General features: G+C 32.7%; 1 protein-coding gene across 2 annotated transcripts; it reads left to right on the plus strand.

The window, feature by feature from the left end:
- The first annotated feature begins 70 nt into the window (after positions 1 to 70).
- LOC133182582 (DAZ-associated protein 1-like) lies at positions 71 to 21,794 on the plus strand. 2 transcript variants are annotated; one of them, XM_061317428.1, is made up of 14 exons: positions 71 to 163; positions 374 to 414; positions 1,701 to 1,867; positions 2,098 to 2,136; positions 2,248 to 2,382; positions 2,923 to 2,971; positions 5,363 to 5,445; positions 9,479 to 9,739; positions 10,663 to 10,768; positions 11,027 to 11,080; positions 16,935 to 17,189; positions 18,476 to 18,625; positions 18,767 to 18,838; positions 21,179 to 21,794. In XM_061317428.1, exons 1-14 carry the CDS (start codon positions 108 to 110, stop codon positions 21,340 to 21,342), a joined length of 1,632 nt encoding a protein of 543 aa, XP_061173412.1. In that variant the 5' UTR covers positions 71 to 107; the 3' UTR covers positions 21,343 to 21,794. The 2 variants fall into 2 exon arrangements, with proteins under 2 accessions (XP_061173412.1, XP_061173414.1); XM_061317430.1 differs by lacking the exon at positions 18,767 to 18,838.
- Positions 21,795 to 22,053: the final 259 nt, after the last annotated feature.

Genomic DNA, 22,053 nt, shown 5'->3' on the forward strand with positions numbered 1-22,053 from the left:
TAGAAATGAGAAAGAAGACCAAACTGGAAAAGGGAATTATCTACCTTTTATTATTAACTTCCTGTTATAGACGGCGCTGTGAGAAATTCGCCATATTTTCATCAATCATGCATCGAGGTGGATTCAACAAAAACGCTAATAGCAATTCTAGAAATGAAGCAGGGTAAATTTAACTGCATTTTTATGTAATAATATTCACATAGAATGTTGAAAAATTCATTATTATTTGCATTTCTGTTTCATTAAGTATTCACAATGCTACATGATCGGTACATGCCATGCCTTCTCGGAGAGCGTCAGTGCCTCTGGAACTGAAGGATTGTCGTTTTTTTTTTTAATTGATCATTAATTGGATGATGATTAATTCTTACAGGAAACTTTTTATTGGAGGATTAAGCTGGGATACAGATCAAGGTAAACTACAGTGTTTGAATTTGATTATCATCAAATCGTAGCTCATTTAATTCTTAAGTTATTCCCCTTTGTCGGCGTAATTATTTCTCTCCATATCCATTGTATAACATACCTGGAAATTTTTTTAACCTTCAAACACTTTTGTATAATTTTGTAACACTCTTTTATCGATATTATTGGGTAGTTAGAAAAATCTGTGTCTAAGGGGCAAGACCTCAGAATATGTCCAATAGCAGCAATGTAGGTTATCGGAGCAGATCTGCTTCAAAATGATTTTGAAGAATACAAAAAGAAATACACTGAAAATAACTATAAAATTCAGGGTTGTCCTTAAGACCTGGGTTTGGGTTTTTCCCCGCCTATAATGACATAATCCACCAGTTAATCTGGTACTCCCCCCTCAACCGATTCAACCCCTTGTTAGGGTATGAACCCCAGACCCCCTTCCAGGGGTTGAAATTTTCCTGGAAAACTCATTAGCCCAGGGGCTAGTGATCATTAAAAAAATGCTAGCTCAAACTAACTAGCCCAACATTTGTTTTATTTTGTGTTGAAAACAAATTAAACTAGTTCTCAGTTGAGAAATCAGTCTACATAGAAAACAAAAGTAAACTGATGAGAATTTTTTGGGCTGCTAGTCTGACAGATTATATTTACATTTAAATTAGCTAGCCCAAGTCTTAAAACAACTAGCCCCAGTTGTTGGGCTACTGTACATTTCAGCCCCTTTCTTCTACTTTTTTAATGTCTCCTGTTATTTCAGTTCTTATGAACAACCCTGAAATTAGTCATAACAAGCATTTTTGAGCTTGTGTATGTCTTTTACCCTTATAAAAAAAATCCATATGAAGACCAAAACTAAATCATTTTTTAAACAATTTTTTTTCTTGCTCCAAATGTACACTCCATCAAGAAATTCTCTGGATTATTCATAGAAAAAGTGTATATTAGAACTATATGCCCATGGCCTGTTTATTCAGCTACATTGACAACACACAGAACATATTCTATGGTTAAACCTGTCCTAGGTACATTATCATTTTAATGATAAAATGTTCTTCATAAGTATGCTGCAACATAGAAAACACAATGAACACATTCAGATGTCATTTTCAAGCATTGTCTGTAAAGTTTGTAATGAGTAAATGACACAAAATTGACCCTGCAAAAGGGTATTAACACTTGTCAATGTAAAAGTCAGTTGTTATTGTGCTGCTGAGTGCTTTGCTTTAACTTTGAATAGGTAAAGTGTAACAGATATTAAATTGGATTGGCCATACTTTCAGATTCCCTGCTGAACTACTTTAGTCAATATGGAGAGGTCATTGACTGTGTTGTTATGAAGAATCAACAGACTGGAAAGTCCCGAGGATTTGGGTTCGTCACATTTAATGATGCAGAGTGTGTTGACACAGTGTTATCTGCATCGCCACATAGCATTGATGGCAGACAGGTACAGACAACAGAACATGGTCTTAATTTATATCTAAGCACAAATCCCCAAAAAACAATTACCTAATGGAAGTTAACAATCATCTTTTTAAAAGATCAGTTAAGATAACTTCATAACCGACTGTCTTGAAAAATTTGCAAATTTAATAAAATTTACTTCATCTATGCTCTACTCGAGCATGTTGAAATGAATTTAGTGGACATAAAATAAGAGATTTGTAATGCTTTCAGGTTGATGCCAAGCCTTGCAATCCAAAAGCTGCAAACAAGGCAAGTAAAGATTTTTTCCCCCCAATTCATGTTTGTCCAGCAGAATATGGTTATTTATTTGAAAGTTGCATGTTAATACATGTATTTAGAATTACACTTTATTTTCAACAGGGCCCTAGAGAGGGTGGTGGTGGAAGAGGACATGGGGGAGGAGGGGGAGGAGACAAAGACAGGAAGATCTTCATGGGAGGATTACCTAATGTTGATGAAGACTTCCTCAGAAACTTCTTTGGAAAATATGGAAAGGTGGGGAAAAAAAGTTATTTAATGAAGAACTTTTCAAGTTGATCTTTAATCTGTAGTCCTTGATTATTCAGCAAATTTTGATGTGACAGCTAACAAACAATCTCCCTCTTTACAGATGAGGAGAAAAGACATAATAAAAAAGAAACACTTTCACAACATCCCATGCTAATTTATTAAATCTTCTGTAGAATTTCAGTTTATATTTTAATTTAAAAGAGCATTTAAGTCTAAACAAAAATATTGTCTTAGGGTTTTTTTTAATATAGATTTCTTACAAAACACATTTTTTTTTTATAAAATGCTAATTCTAATGAATATGTCTGTGTGAAAAAGTAAATGTTCTTTAATAAACTTAGCAAGAAAAAAGAAGACATTTCTTATTTGGTATACACTTAAGGTACAGTGTAGTTGTGCCATTATCTGTGAACATGGAAATAACAATGCTGGAGATATTTATTTTGTAAATCAAGTCACATGTATTATCCTAATAAAGGAGGAGGGAACAGATATTCTGAATCATTGAATATTTTGTAATTGCAGGTTTTAGATGTCAACATTATGATAGACCAGCAAAACAAGAAGTCAAGAGGTAAGAAAATAGTTGAAGGGGTTGTCAAACACCTGTAAAATTGTTCATCAGAAATAAAAAGGTACAATACAATTTAATTCCAGTAATATTTAGTCATAATTGTTTTAAGTATTTTAATTTATATGCTAATTACCATTGTATTTTTTACCTTACCATTTTTAATAAGTTTGTTGTAGATAAGTTTGATAGTCTTTGTAATTTAAGGGACTTTATTATTTATAATGAATTATTTAGTGTAAGAATAGTTTTAAGTAATATTTGTATGCCACTGATAAGGGCAAGGACACAGCGTACTTCAAAGCTTTATATTGCTGAAGTTCTGGCATTTTAATTACTTGGATCTTTGTATATATGTATGAAAAGTTAAAGTATTTTTTAAATGCATTTGAAGAAAAACTTGATAAGGTATAATACAATCTTTTTAGTAGTCAAAGTTGTTGTTATTAAAAAGCATTGTTCAAAAAGAGTCTTATTTGGGCCCAATTAAAAAAAAAAATTAAGATGCTGAATTTTACTGAGTAAAGTGTAAAATATCAATTGGAACCATAAGGGTACTTAATTTACTAAAAGTCAGTATTTCGCTAGTCTCTGCAATTTGATGTCATGAATTGCCTCAATGTTCCTATTTTATCAAATGTCTTCCAAAATTGCCAGTATCTTAAACTAATCTTCAGTATTTTCAAGAGTTTGACCTCTGATTGAAAGTTGAAATGTATATATTTGTAGGACTACTTGTAGTATTGATGCTCATCATATGCTTTATATTTTAGCTTGGGGTCTATGCTTATTTAAATCATTAGTGGACTGTATGTGATTTACTCTAATGTACATCTCTTTTCTGTAAAGTCCAAGAACTGTAATTTTATAAGCTTCATTATCAATTACGTTAACTCTCAGTACAAACTTATTTGTAATTAGTGAACAAATGCAGAATGTACTTCATTAATAATAATTGCTTTATATTTTAAGTTTGATATAGGATGACAAATGGTTTATTGGTACATGTATTTTCACTATATTGATTTGGACAATTGTGCACAAATATAGCACAAGGATATCAGATAAATTTTGTGTGTAGTTTATGATCATGACCTGTGTCAGTTGGATAGAATTTAATTTGATAAGTTTTTTTTAAACAAGTTTGTTTGCTTTTATATACCTTGCTAATTTCTTAAAAAAAAGAACAAGAATCCTATATATATTTTTTTTTATAATAACAGTTCAATTTGGTTAAGGTTTTTTTTTGTTGGACAGAATCCTAATGTACTGGTGCATCAAGAACTTGCAACAATCCTCAGATTAAATTACTGACACCAATGTAAAATTTGTATTTTGAGGCCTTAAAAAATATTTATTTGTTCTTGTCTGATCAATGTAAAAATGAAAAATCGACTCAAAAGCCCCCCCCCCCCCCCACCCTTTTCAAAACTTTTTTTTGGAAAATATATGAAAATCAAATTTTTATAGTAGTTGTTAATTATGTGTATAGTATACAATAATGCATGTATACAAGGGACAGTCTTTATGATGGTTTATTGATTGGTACATGTATGTCATAATAGAATAGTTTTAATAATATCTGTCAAATTTCTGTAATTGAGAACCAAAAAAGAAAAACACACAGAGAAATTTTTTTTTTTTACTCTTCTAAAGTTTTCTTCCCAAAGTTTTAAGTCTAGAAAATTTGAGAGCGGGCAAAAGAAGATATTTGTATAGATAGATTTAGGCCATGCATTGAGTAAGATTGAATAAAATTTTGAAGAAAAACAAGTACTGAAAAGATGAAAAATATTAGATCATGAGAATGTAAGGCAGCCATGTTCACTACGCCAACAAGATTTCAACAACTTAGAATATATAGAATGAAATGCAAAAGATTCAGTGGATCAGTATGTTTAGAGTAATACATTAAGTTTGTGTATGTTCAATTGTACATGCTTTGTGAGTATTTTTAAGCAAATAATATCCATGATAAGTTTTGAGAAATATAAAAAAAAAAAGCATATGATATGAGCATAAAGATTTTTTAAGGTTCTAGTTAATACATGTATATTATTTTTTCCCAGTAGAATGCCAGAATTTCAGTAATCAATAATATTATTAGACTGAAGTTTAGAAGTTTCAAACATGAGATTTGTTCATGTCATGATTAAAGTAAAAAAAAAATGCATGATGTTGAAGCATATTACCTAATGTAAAGGGTACTAGAATATAAAAATATATTAAGTTAAAAATTAAGAATTATGTTGCAGTAGAGCAGTTACTGCTGAAAAGAAATTGGGACTAAAATTTCTTTCTTCCAATAAGAATGATAAGTTTACTGGAACATTGTACATGTTTAATTATACACATGCTTACTGAAGTCTAATTTTCCACCTTCTAACCAAATAGGCTTTGGATTTTTATCCTTCGAGTCGGAAGAAGCAGTAGATCAAGTTTGTGCAGAACATTTTATAAACATCAATGGAAAACAGGTTCTTAGTATACTTTTTTATTAATTTAATCCCCTTCTTTTGCAGCACCTGAACTTTTACAGCTTTTCTAGGCCTGAATATTCTGTGATTCTGACCCTAAACTACATCATTATTATTTAAAATGCTTGTGTGGAATTAGTATGGATAATATACTGTCATGTAACAGTTTGTGAGATAGATGTTTAGACAGTGAGGTATAGAGTCAAGTTGTTCAGATGTAAAATCGAATCGATTTCTTGTTTTGCATTAATTTTTTTTTCTTTTGGCTCTCATCTTTTCACAACTCTCATTTTTCATGAATTTTAACACTTTTTGATTTGGTTGGCTTATAAATTATACAGATGTTACAGTCAAAAGCATTTGGTGTAAGCATTAATATGTTCAGTATATATCTATGTAAATACGGTAAATCCTCATATGCATATTGAAAATCATGTAAGAATCACTTCCTTCAAACTCTTATTTAACGGCGGATGATGGGACTTTAATACATGTAGTAAGATTGGGTAAATACATCTTCACTAGCCAAGTCTTCAATAGTCTTACCTCTCCAAGGGAGGCTCAAAGTAATTTTTTTTTACACTGGTCACTAGGACTATCAACATAAATTCTTGCTGGTCGATAAATTTCACTCTCCCACTGGGCTAGACTGGCCCCAAACCAATGCTTAAAAAGTCGTACTAACAATGTAACAGTTTACTTTCTGATTTTGATAACCAACAGTTTAAAAAATCAGATTTCTCCATTGATTCTCAAAGCAATATGAGCTGCAACTTTGATGTCGGAAATTTTTGTTGCAATATTGTAATTAACTATTTCAGTGACAGAAAAAAGAACATTTATAAACTTTTGTTGTTCATATTTGCAATGGAAGAACTATTTATAATCTTTGATTGAATCAAAATTACATTATTGTTGTCCTGTACAATATTTATTTCTTATATAATACTATACATTCCACTGTACAGAAATATTTCTTCTGAAAAAAATTTATTACTTTATTTCAGTCTAATTGACAACACATTTTAATAGCAAAATAAAATTCTCAAAAACGCAGCTCATATTGCTTTAATCACCTCTACGAGTGCCAGATCCAGATTCTGCATAGTCTCTATATGATCCTTGATGTTAACTGAACATATTTTTTATTTTATACTACATGTACTTCGTTAACTTAATTTTCATGTACTTGTTACACCTTGGTGACCCAGTAGTAAGAAAACATTACGATCATTAAGAATATCCTGATCTAGAAAACGTTGTTAAAATTATTTATTTAATTGAATTTACATAGCATTATTTCTTAAAACAAAACTTTTAACAAAACAAGGAATTGTTACTTTCCAGATAGTGCTTTCTAAAAAGCACTAGTTCACATATCCAAAATTTACTGGCCCCAGATCAGCAGATCATCAAATCAATTTTTTGAACCCTGACTTGGCTAGGGAAGATGGGTTAAATAAAGGTTTGATTTATACATGTATATTGCATGTCAAAATTCTTTTAAATATTTGTTACTAAACATCTTGTGGTACTTATTATTTCTCAAATAGAATGTATGACCTCTAGCCTGTTACATTCAAAACTTGAGATTAAAATTATGACCATAATATGAATCCTTAATGAGATTTCCCATGACCTTCACCTTTCATCTAATTTTTAAAAAATAATAAAACTATGGCAATTTTATATCTGTAATAAGTAGAGCTTTGGTGGTTGGTGTTTTAGGTATTTGTTGTTGTTACAGGGTAATTGTCACCTTTAATATAAAGACCAAAGCAATACTAGAAGATTATCATTTTTACTTAAATTTACTTTTTGACCTTTACAAGTTTATCAATGAATTATTTTTTTGAAGTATTGTTTCTGAAGTTGTTTGAAAATTAAAAACAAAAATAAAAACTGTAAAGAGGAAATGCATGTAAAATTCAAATTTGTTAGTATATATTTTTCTCAAATTTATTGAATACTAATCCATCATTATCTTTGAGCTTGCAATATGTTTGTTAATGTGTTGGCTTATTCCACAAACTTAAGAAATCCATTTATCCAAGTCACGGTTACACCTGTAATGTGTTTATCTAAAATGTGGACTCTGGTATGCATATTGTATATGTTGCATCTGATCATCACAAAAACTTCTTTTTGAATCAAGAGTTGTAAATATTATTACATGTGTTGTTAACTCTATACTAGTTTTCCCCTATGCATGATAGTCAGTGTATCGTGTACACAAGTATCTTGTGAACCACTTCATGTGACCTCTGCAGCTTTGTTTTATATCTGTAATGTTGCTATTGCAAGTAACAATTAGATACCTTTGGAAACCTTGTGTTTAGGTAGCAATAATATTTAATACATTGCAGTTCTCCTTGACTATAATTCATGTGCCATTCATTCCTTAGTAATGAAAGAGTGTTCAAAGAGAGTAGATTGCCAGGAATTTTTGTTTGGTGGTGGTGTTTGGGGGGGGGGGTTATGTTATTAATTGTGTGTACTGGTATGTACATGTTAGACTGGTTTGTAAATACAAGATGAATTCACAACACATACTGGTCCTCCATTCTTCATAAGTACTATCGACTGTTGACTTAGTGATTTAGTGTGCAAGTAGACAAATTAGTTTGTTACATGTATTTAGTTCTAGCACAACAGACATTTTGCTTAGAACATGTACATTGTACATATTGAGTATCATATTAAGGTTCTCAGAATTTAATATACATTGTACCAACACAACTGATTTTGAATTCATGCTTGTTACTGTAATTGTTTACATATGATGTAGTTCATTAATTAGTATTAAAGTCACATAGCTGTAGTAAATAAGCCTGCATTAGAAAAGTTGTAAAGAACTGGGGATGTACATCATTTTTGGAAGGCAGATACTGCATATGTTAATTTATTCTGGAGACTTTCTTAGGATGGTGTACTAATAACATTTTTCCTTTTTTAGTCTTAATATTTTATTTAATATTAAAAAGCTTCTAATATTTTAATTTAGTGTTTGATGTTTAGAAAGTCACATGAAATACACATTAACTCGGAATGAGTTGTGATATGTCTTACTTTTGTTCATTGTGAGCAATTATTCTTGAAATAAGGAGCAAAGGTTTTCCTGACAAAATATAAATACAGGTAATTTGTTAAGTTACTTAAACTTTTTTTTATGAGGCACCAGAAGAGGGAATAAAGCACCTTGCTAGCACACATGTTTTGTTGCTTAGTTCACTATAGTTTCTTCTTACAACCATGCCTATTAATTCATTAAATCAGTAGTCTTCAATATTGTCTTTAAAAGTATATGATGAGACTTACAAGAAGTCTAGTATGACAAATAATAAAGCTTTTTTGCACCAATGTAACTTCATAGGACCATTATGAATGTAGATTTACAAATGGTCATGTTCATGTAAGCCTAAGAAATCTTAAACAATTCACAAATGCATGACAAAATATGCAGGTTCCTGTATGTGCACCATTACTAGATAAAAGCATGTTGAAGGTTAATAGGGGAGTCTTAACAGTTGTATAGTAGACTTACTGGTAATACATTTTAAGGTAGTTTTAAGAGTGGTATTATGTTGGAAAATTCATGGTAGTCTTTGTTCTTATGGAGAGCTATTATATATGTTTGGTATACCGGGGTAAGCTCTATTTCTTAAGTGACCACAAACCCATAAGCTGTTCTTTCCACAGAAAAGCAGAAATTTAATTTTCCCATACAAATTTCCTTCATGTGTTAAGAGGTTTCTAATATGTGTTTAGAGTATTTTTTTGTGATTGTATGTGTTAGTATTTCTTTTATTACTTCAAAGCTATGAATTAGAGTTAATATTTTTTCTCTTGTTTATAATATTTAAGTGATAACAAAAAAACTTGATTGTGTGTTGTTACTAGAATGTAAGTTAAGATATTAAGGTTAAATTTAATTGATATAGTTACATTATAGAATTGTTAGTATGTATGTAAAATATTAAGAAAATAAAAAAGTCATATGATTATATTTCATTTCGATTTTTTATAATCTTAGGTTGAATGTAAACGTGCAGAGCCGAGAGATGGAAGAGACAACAAGCAGGGATTTGGACGACGGGGTCAGGATATGATGGGACCCCCTCATGGAATGGATGGGGGCTGGAACCAGGGAGGAAACTGGAACCAGGGCCCACCCCAGCATGGACCACCCCCTTCAGGGCCCCCTATGGGAAACATGGGATTTCCACCTCAAGGCTATCAGCAGCAACCTCCACCTGGGCAAGGATTTCCTCCTCAGCAAGGACCACCTCCACAGGTAATTAGGAAAAGTAATTAGACCAGGAATTTTTTTTATGTGGGATTAATTCCATGGGTTGTAATTTTCATGTTTTTCTCTCCTCTGACATGATCACAGTTTGATGAATTTGTGGAATTGGTATAAAATAAGTTACATACTGAGGCTAGTGTGCTTTATGAAATATGCCTACTTGACAAGTCTGTGATTTACACACCAATAACTCACATAAAACTTAAAAAACATTCCCTAAGTATTTACTTCATGAACAATACTGAGGGAGGTTTAAATAAAATGGTTAGATTTGGTATTTGATTTACAAATTAATCAAAACAAGTGCCATTAAACAGCTTTGATGATAAACATTGCTCAAATGACTTTCCTGTATGCTACTATAATGAGTATATGTACACCCCCAGTTCTTCTTTCTGAAGGGATAAAACTTAAAAGTAAAAACTAATGGACAATGATAAATATATTACTTTTTTCTTCCGATAGTAATTAGAATAATTTTTTTTTTTTGAAATGTCGATCAAAACTAATAATACACATGATCAGGTAACACACACACATGGTAAATAATGTTAGGTACACACAGGTAATCAAAACCCATGACCTTGTGTTTTGATTGATCAAAGAAGTAGCTTTGACTATTATATTATATATAGTTCATTATCTGTTGATTTGAATGTAAGGAAAGTGTGATATTAAAACAGTTGAATAACAAGTACATGTACCACTTGTAATTACTGAATGATTATGTATCTACCGGTAGTCTAGACTCAAATTTCCAAATAAATGAAACAAAATAAAGGTTTTATTAAAAACTTAATCACTGATTCTTGAATTCACAGATTTATTAACACATTGCATATAGTGAATATTTACACTGTGAGTTATTTTGCAGTAACAATAAGAAACTGTTTATGGTGTGTTTTTGATAGGCTCCCCCACAACAGCCCAATTATCAGGGAGGATACCAGTCACCCCCTGGATACCAGCAAGGAGGATGGAATGCTCAGCCCCCTAATGCTTCACCAGGACAACAAGGTAAAATTTCCAGTATTATAAAGCCAAAATCCACCAGTAATACATGTGCAAACATTTCTAATTTAATGATCTTGTGGAAAATGATGGCTTTATGTTAAGTAAAATACAATCACAGTGATAAATGGTCAATTGCAAATTTGGCTCCTTTTTAGCATTGTGGTTAAAAAGCCATCTTAATTTGTTATAGCAAAATAGACCTGAAGAAATTTATATCGTAAATAATACAAGGAAGAGTCATAAATTCTTATAATTTAACAGGTGCCTGGCCACCCCAATCTGCTGCTCCAATCCAGGCAGTGCCACCTCCTGCAGGTTTGTCCTTTCTGTTGCATATAGAGCTATGCTTGCTAAATCAAGCAGCAAAAGTCACTTGGCTCTTAACAGTTGAATCATTAGGGCCCTGCTTTGTGGGAGTCAGATATTACCAGTTAAACTTCCTGTCTGTACTCAATGCATGCATATATTATCTTCCCCCTTAGCCCAGCCTGGCTTGTACTTCACAAACAGTGTGCACATGAGTCAAGGGTATGACCATGATTCAAGTTTCTAGGTAAAAGGTTATACTTAAACAGGTCTCTATGTGGAATATTTGTCTAAGAGGACTTTTTCTTTATCTGAAGGGTATTTCTCTTACTTTGGACAATTTGACAATGCTTTACCTACAGAATGCCTCTGGGTAAGGGTGTGCATTGATTGTAAACAAATTTCATAGGGCAAGGTCAAGATTGAAGCAGATCTTGTTTGAGTGTATACTTAGCATATTTTTTGCTTATGAACCAGTTTGGCTCACTCTTTACAATATCTTGATCCAAGTTTCTAAGTCAAAGATGAAAGTCAGTAAATGCTTGTCTTGAGCAGATTCTCTCTTTTCTTGGCTCTCCTGGCTCTTTCTTCACCTAAACAATGCCTTTGGGAAAAGGTAGTGTAGTGATCTTGAGTAGAGTTCTTATTTCCAAAGTCACGGTCTAGGCAGATGTTTATGAAAGTCCATGTCTAGAAATTATATACATCTACATTTAATTTTCCGCAATACAATCTTTCATGCACACACATTCGAGTACCTGGGGGAATTAACAAACAGTGTTTGATCAGGAAATTCGGCCCCATTCCCTATGCTGAAAAGTGCATGTTTTTCCCAAAATCATACCTAAAAATTCCCAATATGAAAAAAAAAGTATTAGGTTGTAAATTATTAAAATAAAATAATGACAAAAAGGTGTTTATGTTCTCTATGTGCGATGTACCAGCCATCCGAGGACTTTCAAGAAGTTATTCGGAATACTCCGGATGTTTGCATGCATACTTTTTAAAGCGGGATTGATGTTTAAAAATTAAAGTCGGGATCGTTATCTGAAAAATAAACGTGCATCATGCTCATGTCAGTCTCTCCAGTTTGCTTAGGACGGTAATTATGTTCCCCAAACGAAGTTTGGGAACATATTGTTTTTACTCTGTTTCTTATTATTATTATTATTAAGGTCTTCCGACTTCCTTCGGAAGACCTTATTGTTTTCCGTCTGTTTTCTATTATTATTATTATTATTATTCTTTTTTTTCATAGTTATGGCGATATCTCAGCTGTGAGTGATCAGATTTCAGAGATTTTTTCGCGGAAGATGCATCATGTAAATATCTCCAGACATGTTTTTCATTTTTTCAAAAATCACTTCCGTTCGCGATTTTTGGGGAAATTTGTATTTTTTAAATGGCATTTTGTCCAGAATTTTTCTCGACAACGGCTAAAGATATGAAATTGAAACTCAATGAATAAATAGAACATCAAATTCCAATATGGGGAACGACCTTTATTTTTCGTCGTCGGCACTTCCGGTCGCAAACGGAAGTGAATTCAAAAAATCCAATTTTTCAACTTTTTTGTTTTTCAATATTTTTCTTTAGAATTTACAGGGTTTATAGAGTGTTTTACAAGAATTCTAAATATGTATTCAATATTTTGATGCGTGCATTTATTGCAAAGATATGACTGATCCAAACTTTGTCCCACTGTCTGGGGTTCGAATCCTGCTGGAGGTAGTTAATTTTTTTCTTTGTTTTTCTCTTTTTTTCAGTTGCTAATGACTTCTCTCTCTTTAAAAACATGTATGGTAGTTTTTGCTGATTTTTAAAAGCTTTTTTGTCAGAGATTCTGTAGAAAACCTTTCGACATATACTGAATATCTTTGCATCTATGATATGTCCTTCTAAAACTATTTTAAGATTTCATTCTTGTCCCCAAAGCTTGACCCATTCAAAAGTTGTCACCCCTTTTGCAATAAAACCTTGTTATCGCTACTCCTCCCAAACCGTAAAACGTAGAGATTCCAAGCCTTCAGCAGTGTCTTCGACTCATTTAATACTCTCTTCATTCTATCATTGCAAAAGCATTCTTTGGTCCCTTGTATGAGTTACTGCCCCTGAAAGTTTATGCTGTTTACATTTAATGAACCTTTTTTAAAACGGTGTATCCTAGAGACATGGGACCAACTGCATCGGCATGTTTGACTTTGACCTTGAAATATAGGTCAAGGTCAAAGTCATTTAAAAACATAAGAAATTCCTTCTATATGTGTGAAATATAGCAATTCACCAAATGACCTTGAACTTTGACCTTGACCTTTCGCCTTGACATTGGGTCAAATGAAAAGTAAGGACATGCATCCAGCTCCAGTATCAGGTAAAAACATAGAAAGTAAAGATTTCCTTGTTTTGTTTTGTTTTGGTTTTTTTTTTTTTTTTTTTTTGAAATGGCCTTGACCTTTGATCTTGACCTTTGATCTTGACCCAAAGGTCACAATCAGGCTTAAAGATGTGAAAGTAGTTACAATTCTTAGTTTAAAAGAGGCATAAAATAAATAATTCATTCCCCCCCCCCCCCCCCTTCTTAAAAAAAATCACATCAACAACAACGTAGAATATTTCTGTAAAATTCAAACCAGACCTCGGATCGACAACATATTTGGTACATTTGTAGTATAGACCTCAGAGAAACTTTCTTGAGAGTTTTACGATGAGTCTTATAAGTTTATAGAAGTCATGAAGTTTCACGGCAAAAACTACAAGTTCTGTTGTGTTTGAAATTAAAGTGCAGGTGAATGAAGAAATGATCTAAACCTTTTATCGGCTATTTCTTCAGATGTCGTTAGTAGCATTCGATTTTCCTGATATGATACGACATTTTAATACCAAGCATTCTCTCTTTCTTTTACATTTGGAATTTATTTGATTTTTATTTAGAATTAATCAGTTTCCAGAAATAGCGATTTTCGGTATATTAAAAACAATTCTCGCTTTCATTGTTGGGTTTCCCTTCTAAAAATGCATGTTGGGAGTTTAATTTGTGCTACACATATTTAATTTAACCCAAAGAAATGCTTATTTAAATGTTTCATATTTATTTCAGGATATTCAGTCAGAAATGTTAAAATCCGAACCCGATCTTTTAAGCTTACAACAAAGCTATTTTCAAAAAATTCAGCATGCTCACAATATCGATGAATCGGGCTACAGTCCATTAATACATTTTCATTAGGGAACAGTGTTAACGTTTTCTCACGCAGCCCGTCCTTTTTTATTAAGGTCTTCCGACTTCCTTCGGAAGACCTTATTGTTTTCCGTCTGTTTTCTATTATTATTAAGGTCTTCCGACTTCCTTCGGAAGAACTTATTGTTTTCCGTCTGTTTTCTATTATTATTATTATTCTTTTTTCATAGTACAGGCCATATCTCAGCTATGCGTGGTTCAATTTAAAAGATTTTTGCAGGGAAGATGCATCATGAATATATCTCCAGGGGTGTCCCTCACTTTTTTGAAATTTTACTTCCGTTCGCGATTTTTGGGGAAAATTGTATTTTTTAAATGGAATTTTGTCCATTAATTTTCTCGAGAACGGCTAAAGATATGAAATTGAAACTCACTGACGTGATAGAACATCAAATGGAAATATGGTGATCGACCTTTATTTTTCGTCGTTCGTACTTCCGGTCGCGAACGGAAGTGAATTTAAAAATGTTAAATTTGCAACTTTTTTGTTTTTCAATATTTTTCTTTGAAATTTACAGGGCTAATAGGGATTCTTCTAAGAATTCTATGTATGTTTCCATCATTTTGATTGATGCATTTATTGCAAAGATATGACCAATCCAAACTTTCTCGTATGTTGCGGGTTAGAATCCTGCTGGGGCGAGAGATTGTTTCTCTCTTTTTTCAGTTGTAAATAATATTTTTCTCCGTGAAGAGATGCATGATAGTTTTTGCTTATTTTTTAAAGTTTTGTTAACAGAGATTCTACAGAAATCCTTTAATAATTATGATCTATGTTGAAAGACTGTGTTACATAAACGCAAACGAAAAATACCTTCAATAAAGTATTAAATGAAGTGAGATAGCATAGAGTTCTGGAGAAAAGTTCGGTCGGAAGACCACTTGTTGCCCTAGCAACAAGAAACGCATCTAGTTATTATTATTATTCTTTTTTTCTACTTTCTTCTCCGGTACTTTTTTGTCCAGGAGTGTTCTCATAGAACCACTCATCCGATTGACATGAAACCTTTTTAGGGTTAATAGGCATGTTGTGTAGGTGTTCGGAACGAAGGTCATTTTGCGCGCACATGCATGCACGTGCGCGCGCGTGCAATGAGTGAAATGACTGATATACTTCATGAAGCCGTAACTTTTATATTTCTTGATGAATTGCTTTGAAACTCAAAATATAAAGATATATTAGTAGTCTAGACAAGATAACACGGTCAAATTAGTGTGAACTCACGCGCATGCACGTGCGCTCTTCTCTGATTGGCTGATACAAAAATCTCAATAATTTCCTTGTTTTTTGACAAAATTCTTTGAAATTTAGAATATAAGTATATATTATAAGGTGCTACAACATGTTATATAGGAAATTTCTTGAAAACACGCGCATGCAGGTGTGCTGCAATCTGATTGGTTGAAACTTTAAATGTCCATAACTCCCTTGGTTTTCAACAAAACAGGATGAAATTTACGACATGGATAGGCACATAGAGCTCCTACATTATGATACTATCAAAATTGAATGCAAGGCCATGCATGCGCGTATGCTGAATTCTGATTGGCTAATACTTAAAGGGTTACATCTCTCTTATTTTTCAATGAAATTCTTTAATATTTAACACAAATGTATGTATTGTGACACACTATAAGAAAATTATTGTGAAAAATATAGAAAACATGTGCAAGCACATGCGCTGAAATTTGATTGGCTAATACCCATATGGCTATATCGGAGTAGTTTTCCAATGAAATACCCTTAAAAATAAAGTGTCCCTCTAGATTACAAAAGTATTGTCTAATTTATTGAAGCTTGTAGGGAATGGGGCATCATAAGGGATTGGGGAGCCGTTTGGGGAACATCTGTAACGGTTCCCGTTACAATTAGCACTAGTTTTCAGGCTGTGTTGAATCGCTCTTATTCTTATAAACTGGTCAAGCAATACCAATTAACCACTCATCTGGAACAAACCCACTATTAAATGTTATTTGAAAGAACTTCTTGCATAATGGTAATAAAGATAACGTATAAATATGTTCATTTACAATGTTATCATACCCTGCGGCTTTGCCATTTTTAAGCTTCTGAATTTCAACAGCTGCTATTATTTCGTATCACTAAAGCTGGTTTAAGCCAGCTTCATACTATAAAAAAAAGAAAAATTATTAAATATTTGACTTTTGCTTGTTTTTTCCTATTTATTTGTATGAAGATATTTTTCCCAATTTCAACCAAATATCGCTATTTTTCCCAATCTTGACGGCCCCGGCCCCTGGAATCAAAGGGTAAAAAAATCCCTGTTGATGTGAATCCAGGCTCCAAGTCAGAACATTTTTTTTGTAAAATCCATACAAAATGTTTTTCACCAATTACAGTCCTTTACAAGTTCCTTTAGCTTTATCATTCTGTTCATAACATTTGCTAAATATGGAAGCCTATCAATAGTTATCATTTCAATGATATGCACACATTGTTATTAAACTTAACATTTGCTATATCCCTTGAAGTACACATTTATATACTGTTTGGAATTAAGCTCTTATAGTAAAAAAAAAATAGAGCTTACTCATATCTGTTTACTGACAGAAAAAAATGTCTCTATGAATTGCCTTGTTTTAAGACTTTGCTTAACCATGCAGATACACAGCAATCTTATTCTGGATATGGTGCTCCTCAGCCCGGTTATAGCCAGCCCCCTACTACAGCATACTCTCAGTGGGGATCCACAGCAAACACACCAGTGGCACCACAGCCTGCTACTGCCCAGCCCACCACCCAGCAGCCAGCACAACCCAGTTATAACCTGTATGGACAGCCACCTGCCGCTGCTGCTGCTCCAGCAACACCTGGTTATACTGCAGCCCCAGGAACACAGACTTACAGTTCACATTACAGTAAGTAAAAACAGTAACCACTTAAGATGCTGTCTTCATCTTTTTATACCCCCCGCAAACGAAGTTTAGGGGGGGTATATTGGAATCAGCTTGTCCGTCTGTCTGTCTGTCCGTCTGTCTGTAGATGAGATTTTGTCCGGACCATTTCTTGGAAACTGTTGCAAGGGTTTGTCTGAAAATTTGTACACTTATTATTCGCCATATGAAGGTGTGCACCTGGTATTTTCATCATGATTGGATAATTTTTTTGCATTTTACAGGTGTTTTTTTCAATTTTTTTATGTGGTTTTGTCCGGATCTGTTCCCAGAGACTATTGCATAGATTTGTATGAAAATTTGTACATTTATTATTTTCCATATGAAGATGTGCACCTGGTATTTTCAACATTATTTGATGATTTTTCTGCATTTTACAGGTGTTTTTTTTTTTCTCATTTTTATTGACTTAGTCATTTCAGGTTCATGTCTAAGGTTTGAGACATAGAATCTAGAACATCTGTACAAAAATGTGAAAGCTTAAAACTACTCATTAGAACTAAAAAAAAAATCACGAAGTATTAAAAACAGTTTTTACATTACACAGCAGATAGTGTAAATCCATTTGTCCCTTGGGAGTAGTGAGTGGACATGCATCCAGTTAAAGATTAATTAATGAGTTCAGTGTGGGAAGCTGTTAGGGCATCTCTGATCAAGCAGGTCTTATCTATATCTCCTGGGAATTGGACAGAAAGAAATAAAGATCTCTGTTGTCTAAGTCTCTTAATTGTAATTTATGTCTGTCAAAATACATAGTTACTGGAACCAGCCATTTATTTCTAAAATGAGTTTGATATAAAAGGTGTTCAGATCAATTTGATTTTGTATAATTAATTATGATATTTTTTTTTCAACAATTAATTTGCAGAGTGTCATGTCTCAAAAAGATGACAGATAGTTGCAAACTATTTTTCAATGTAATAAAAAACACTTAGTATTGATGTTTTATTAGGCTGCACCTTAGTTTCATTCATTAAAAAAATATAATGAGTAATTAAATTTTCACTCTAATGTTTAAGCAAATTGTGAACACCTCTCACATCTAGAAAACATTAGTGATTTGGTACCATCTCTGAAAAACCCAGCGGGGGGTATTTGTCCCTTTTGGACAGTTCTAGTTAGTAATTGACTTCATGGTATTACCATCTAAAAATCACAAGAGAATATGAATATTGTTTATAATAAAAATAAATTTTGTTTATGCACCATTATATAAATGTAAAATATTAACTGTAAGGACTGATTTATAGATGTAGCAGTAGCAGATCCTGCCCAGCCTGCTGCCCCAACCACTGCCCAGACAGGATACAGTAGCTATAACCCATATGGAGCCCCACAGGCACCTGCTTCTTCAGTTCCTGATCCATACGCTGCTAATTCACAGCCAGCCACTACACCAGGTAAAAGAAATTTGCCTCATGTAACAGTTTTTAGGTTTAGTCTAAAGGAAGTTTTAAAAAGTACACTGTAAAAACAAAGATGGAGGAAATAAAGTACCCTGGACATAGTAAGAAGTTAATAGGTAAGATGGTTCTTTGCAGGAGCACAGGTTCCCATGGGAGTCCCAGACCCATATGCCCAACCTCCAGTAGCCCAACCTACCACTAACCCTGGTAAGCTTACCAGCATGAAGCACTGTTGACCATCATCTTCTACATGAAGAATGTTTTCTATGCTTGTCTGTCTGTCCAGAACTTTTATCCTAACAAGAAATCTTTAGATTTTCTTTGTCATTTTGAAGAGAGATTTAAGTTCAGTAAAAAGTTGAGCTATGTGAAAATTGCTTTCTTAAACGTGTTACTGTCATAGCATTTGATGCAAATGTATTGCTGTGTTATAATGCTCTTTTAGCTTCACTCAAAGTGATGGTCTGTAATTCTGTGTAATTTTGTTGTTGAATTTATACATGTAAGTTGAAAATATGGTTAATTATGTTTTAAAAAAATCAGAAAATTTTTCAGTAATGCCAACACCTATAGCAAGCTATTGTGCAGTACACAAGCATATTTGTATATTTGTAAACGGAGATTTTACAAATTTTATTGAAAGATTCCAAATGATGCTTCTGAAAAAATATGACACTTGCTAAACATCCACGCTTTTGTGTTGCATGAAATAGATTCTTTTGATATCAGAATTTATTTTCATAAAAGAATGCTCTGCTTGTGCTAACCTATTGAACCAGTGCATTCAATTAGGTGGATCAGTTAACATTGCCAAACTGTTTTTATGCCCAGCCATGAATATGGCCGGGGGATATAGTGTTTGTCATGTCCGTCTTCCATCTGTCTTTCCATCACACTTTGCGTTTAGCTCTGTTCAAAGTTTAGTTTCAAAGAAACTATCCAAGATATTTTTATCAAACTTCATATGCTGATAGATATTGATGAGAGCTATACAACTGCATCAACATTTTTTGAACTTGACCTTTCATTTGACCTTGACCTCACTTTTCTTAAATTAGTGTTTAGCTAAGTTTTTAAAGATACCATTCAAGATAGTGTAATCAAACTTCATATGTTGATACATACTGATGTAAGCTATTCAACTACATCAACATTTTTTTACCTTTTTTACCTTGACCTCACTTTTCTTAAATTAGTGTTTAGCTCAGTTTAAATGAAATCATTCAAGATATTTTTTATCAAACTTCATATGTTGATACATACTGTTGAGAGCTATTCAACTGCATCAACATTTTTTACCTTGACCATTCCTTTGACCTTGACCTCACTTTTCTTAAATTAGTGTCAAACTTCATATGCTGATACATACTGATGTAAGCTATTTAACTGCATCAATAGTTTTTTACCTTGACCTTTCCTTTGACCTTGACCTCACTTTTCTCAATTTGTGTTTAACTCAGTTTTAAAGAAAACATTCATAATATTTTTATCAAACTTCATATACTATGACCTTAACTTCATTTATTTTAAATTGGTGTTTAGCTCAGTTTTAAATAAATCATTCAAAAAATTTGTATCAAACTTAAATATTCTGATACGTATTTGTGAGAAGTATTCAACTGCATTTAAAACATTTGACCTTGAACGTTCCTATGACCTTGACCTCATTTTCTTAGATTTGCATTTTGCTTAATTCTAAAGAAACCATTTAAGATATATTTATGTAAGTTTATGCACTTATACATAATTTGGTGAGAATTTATCATCTATATCCAACTTTTTAGATTTCAATTTCAATTTTAAAGAAACAATTCAAGATATTCTCATGAAAATTACTAATATACCCTCGGCGGGGCATTCATGTCCTATGGACATATTTCTAGTTTAATTTATTCCTCAATAATGCATGAAATTTTGGTTTAAATTTTTTTCGTAATTTTGAGAATCTTTATAATTTTAACCTACATGCCCTTGTCTTGTTTCTATATATAAATTTTCTACCAAAATATCTAGAAGTAAAAATTAGGAAAAGAAGATACAATAATGTATATAATACAAAAACTATATGAAGTAAGTGGGTTTTGGAGAAATATGGTGAAAAATTATGTAGGTGCCTTTTATCAACATTTTACATAGGAAATGCATTGAGAATTGCAAAAACACTGATTTGACAAAATCTTAAAAAGAAGGTTGGCTTGGTAAGTTAAACAATCCAGAATATAGCCTGTTTAGTACAATTAAACCTACTCAAGAGTTCTTGAAAAATTCTATCGATAACCAGGAACCTTGCCAATGTCCTTAGTATACACGCATGATGCCTCATGCATTCAGTAGATAAACTGTTGCTCGATTTGAATTTTATTCGTGGTAAATAACACCATATGCCTACAAAACAAGGTCATGTTTAACAAGATTATATTAAATAGCAGTGTTCAACTTCATGTTTGCTGTAGATTTGTTTTCCTTCAAATGGCACTGGATGTACTCTTGTTTAAGAATTATCAATTCTGTTCAAGAATATATAGATTCATTGTCTTATATTTTCAGGGTATGGTGATCCCCCAGGTTTTGGTGTAGCTCCACAGCCAGCTCCAGCATATGGAGGACAGGGTGATGGACAGGTTGGAGGATATGCAGCCCAACCAGGAGGGGGGTATCAGAGAGCCTCAGTGCCCTCAACACAGGCGGCCTACCATCCATATAGACGATAAACATCATTTTAAACTGTGTTTTATACAGTGTGTAGAGGTTGCCCTGGGCTATTAAAATCACAGTGTGGTTGATTCCAATTGATGGCGTTGTCGTCATCTCTCAATATTTAGCAAAATCAAATAATTCATTCTTTAGTATCATGAACATTTGTGTTGTAATATCTTCTTGTTCATAAAAATTTTTATGTTCTCAGTGCTGTTTTAAATGTTGCCACATACTGTATTTTAAATATGACAGAAGAAATACTTTTTTACTGAAAATGGTCAAATAGTTGCATAAATGACATATTTCTGCTAAATTTAAGTCAGTCAAAATAGGCAGCTAATTTGTAATATTCATGAAAACCGATGTATTCAGAATTTTTTCTTATTAATTTTCTTATTAAATATACATGTATGCTATAACATGAGATTTGAAAGTTTTTTTTCTTCATTAAATGTGTATAAGTGTAGTTCTTGGTCTGTTTTTTTTTTGGTGGTGGTGGTATTGAAGCAGTAAGCTAGGATCCCTTTACCAAATTATGAAATTTGTCTCCAGGGCTTTGGCCGAAGGGGGAAGGGGGGGGGCTAAGTGGATTATGCATTACATCTTTCAAAGTCTTTTTTTCTTAGCAGCAAACAAGCTTCATGCTATGAGGTAATGAAATATTTAGGTGACCTCGAGGGCAATTGGCCTTTTTTCTTAAAATAGCTGACTGTGAGTATCTTTAA

The sequence above is a fragment of the Saccostrea echinata genome, unplaced genomic scaffold (genome assembly GCF_033153115.1).
Source record: "Saccostrea echinata isolate AGI-Se365-2 ecotype Australia unplaced genomic scaffold, CSIRO_AGI_Sech_v1 ptg000009l, whole genome shotgun sequence".
NCBI lineage: Eukaryota > Metazoa > Mollusca > Bivalvia > Ostreida > Ostreidae > Saccostrea > Saccostrea echinata.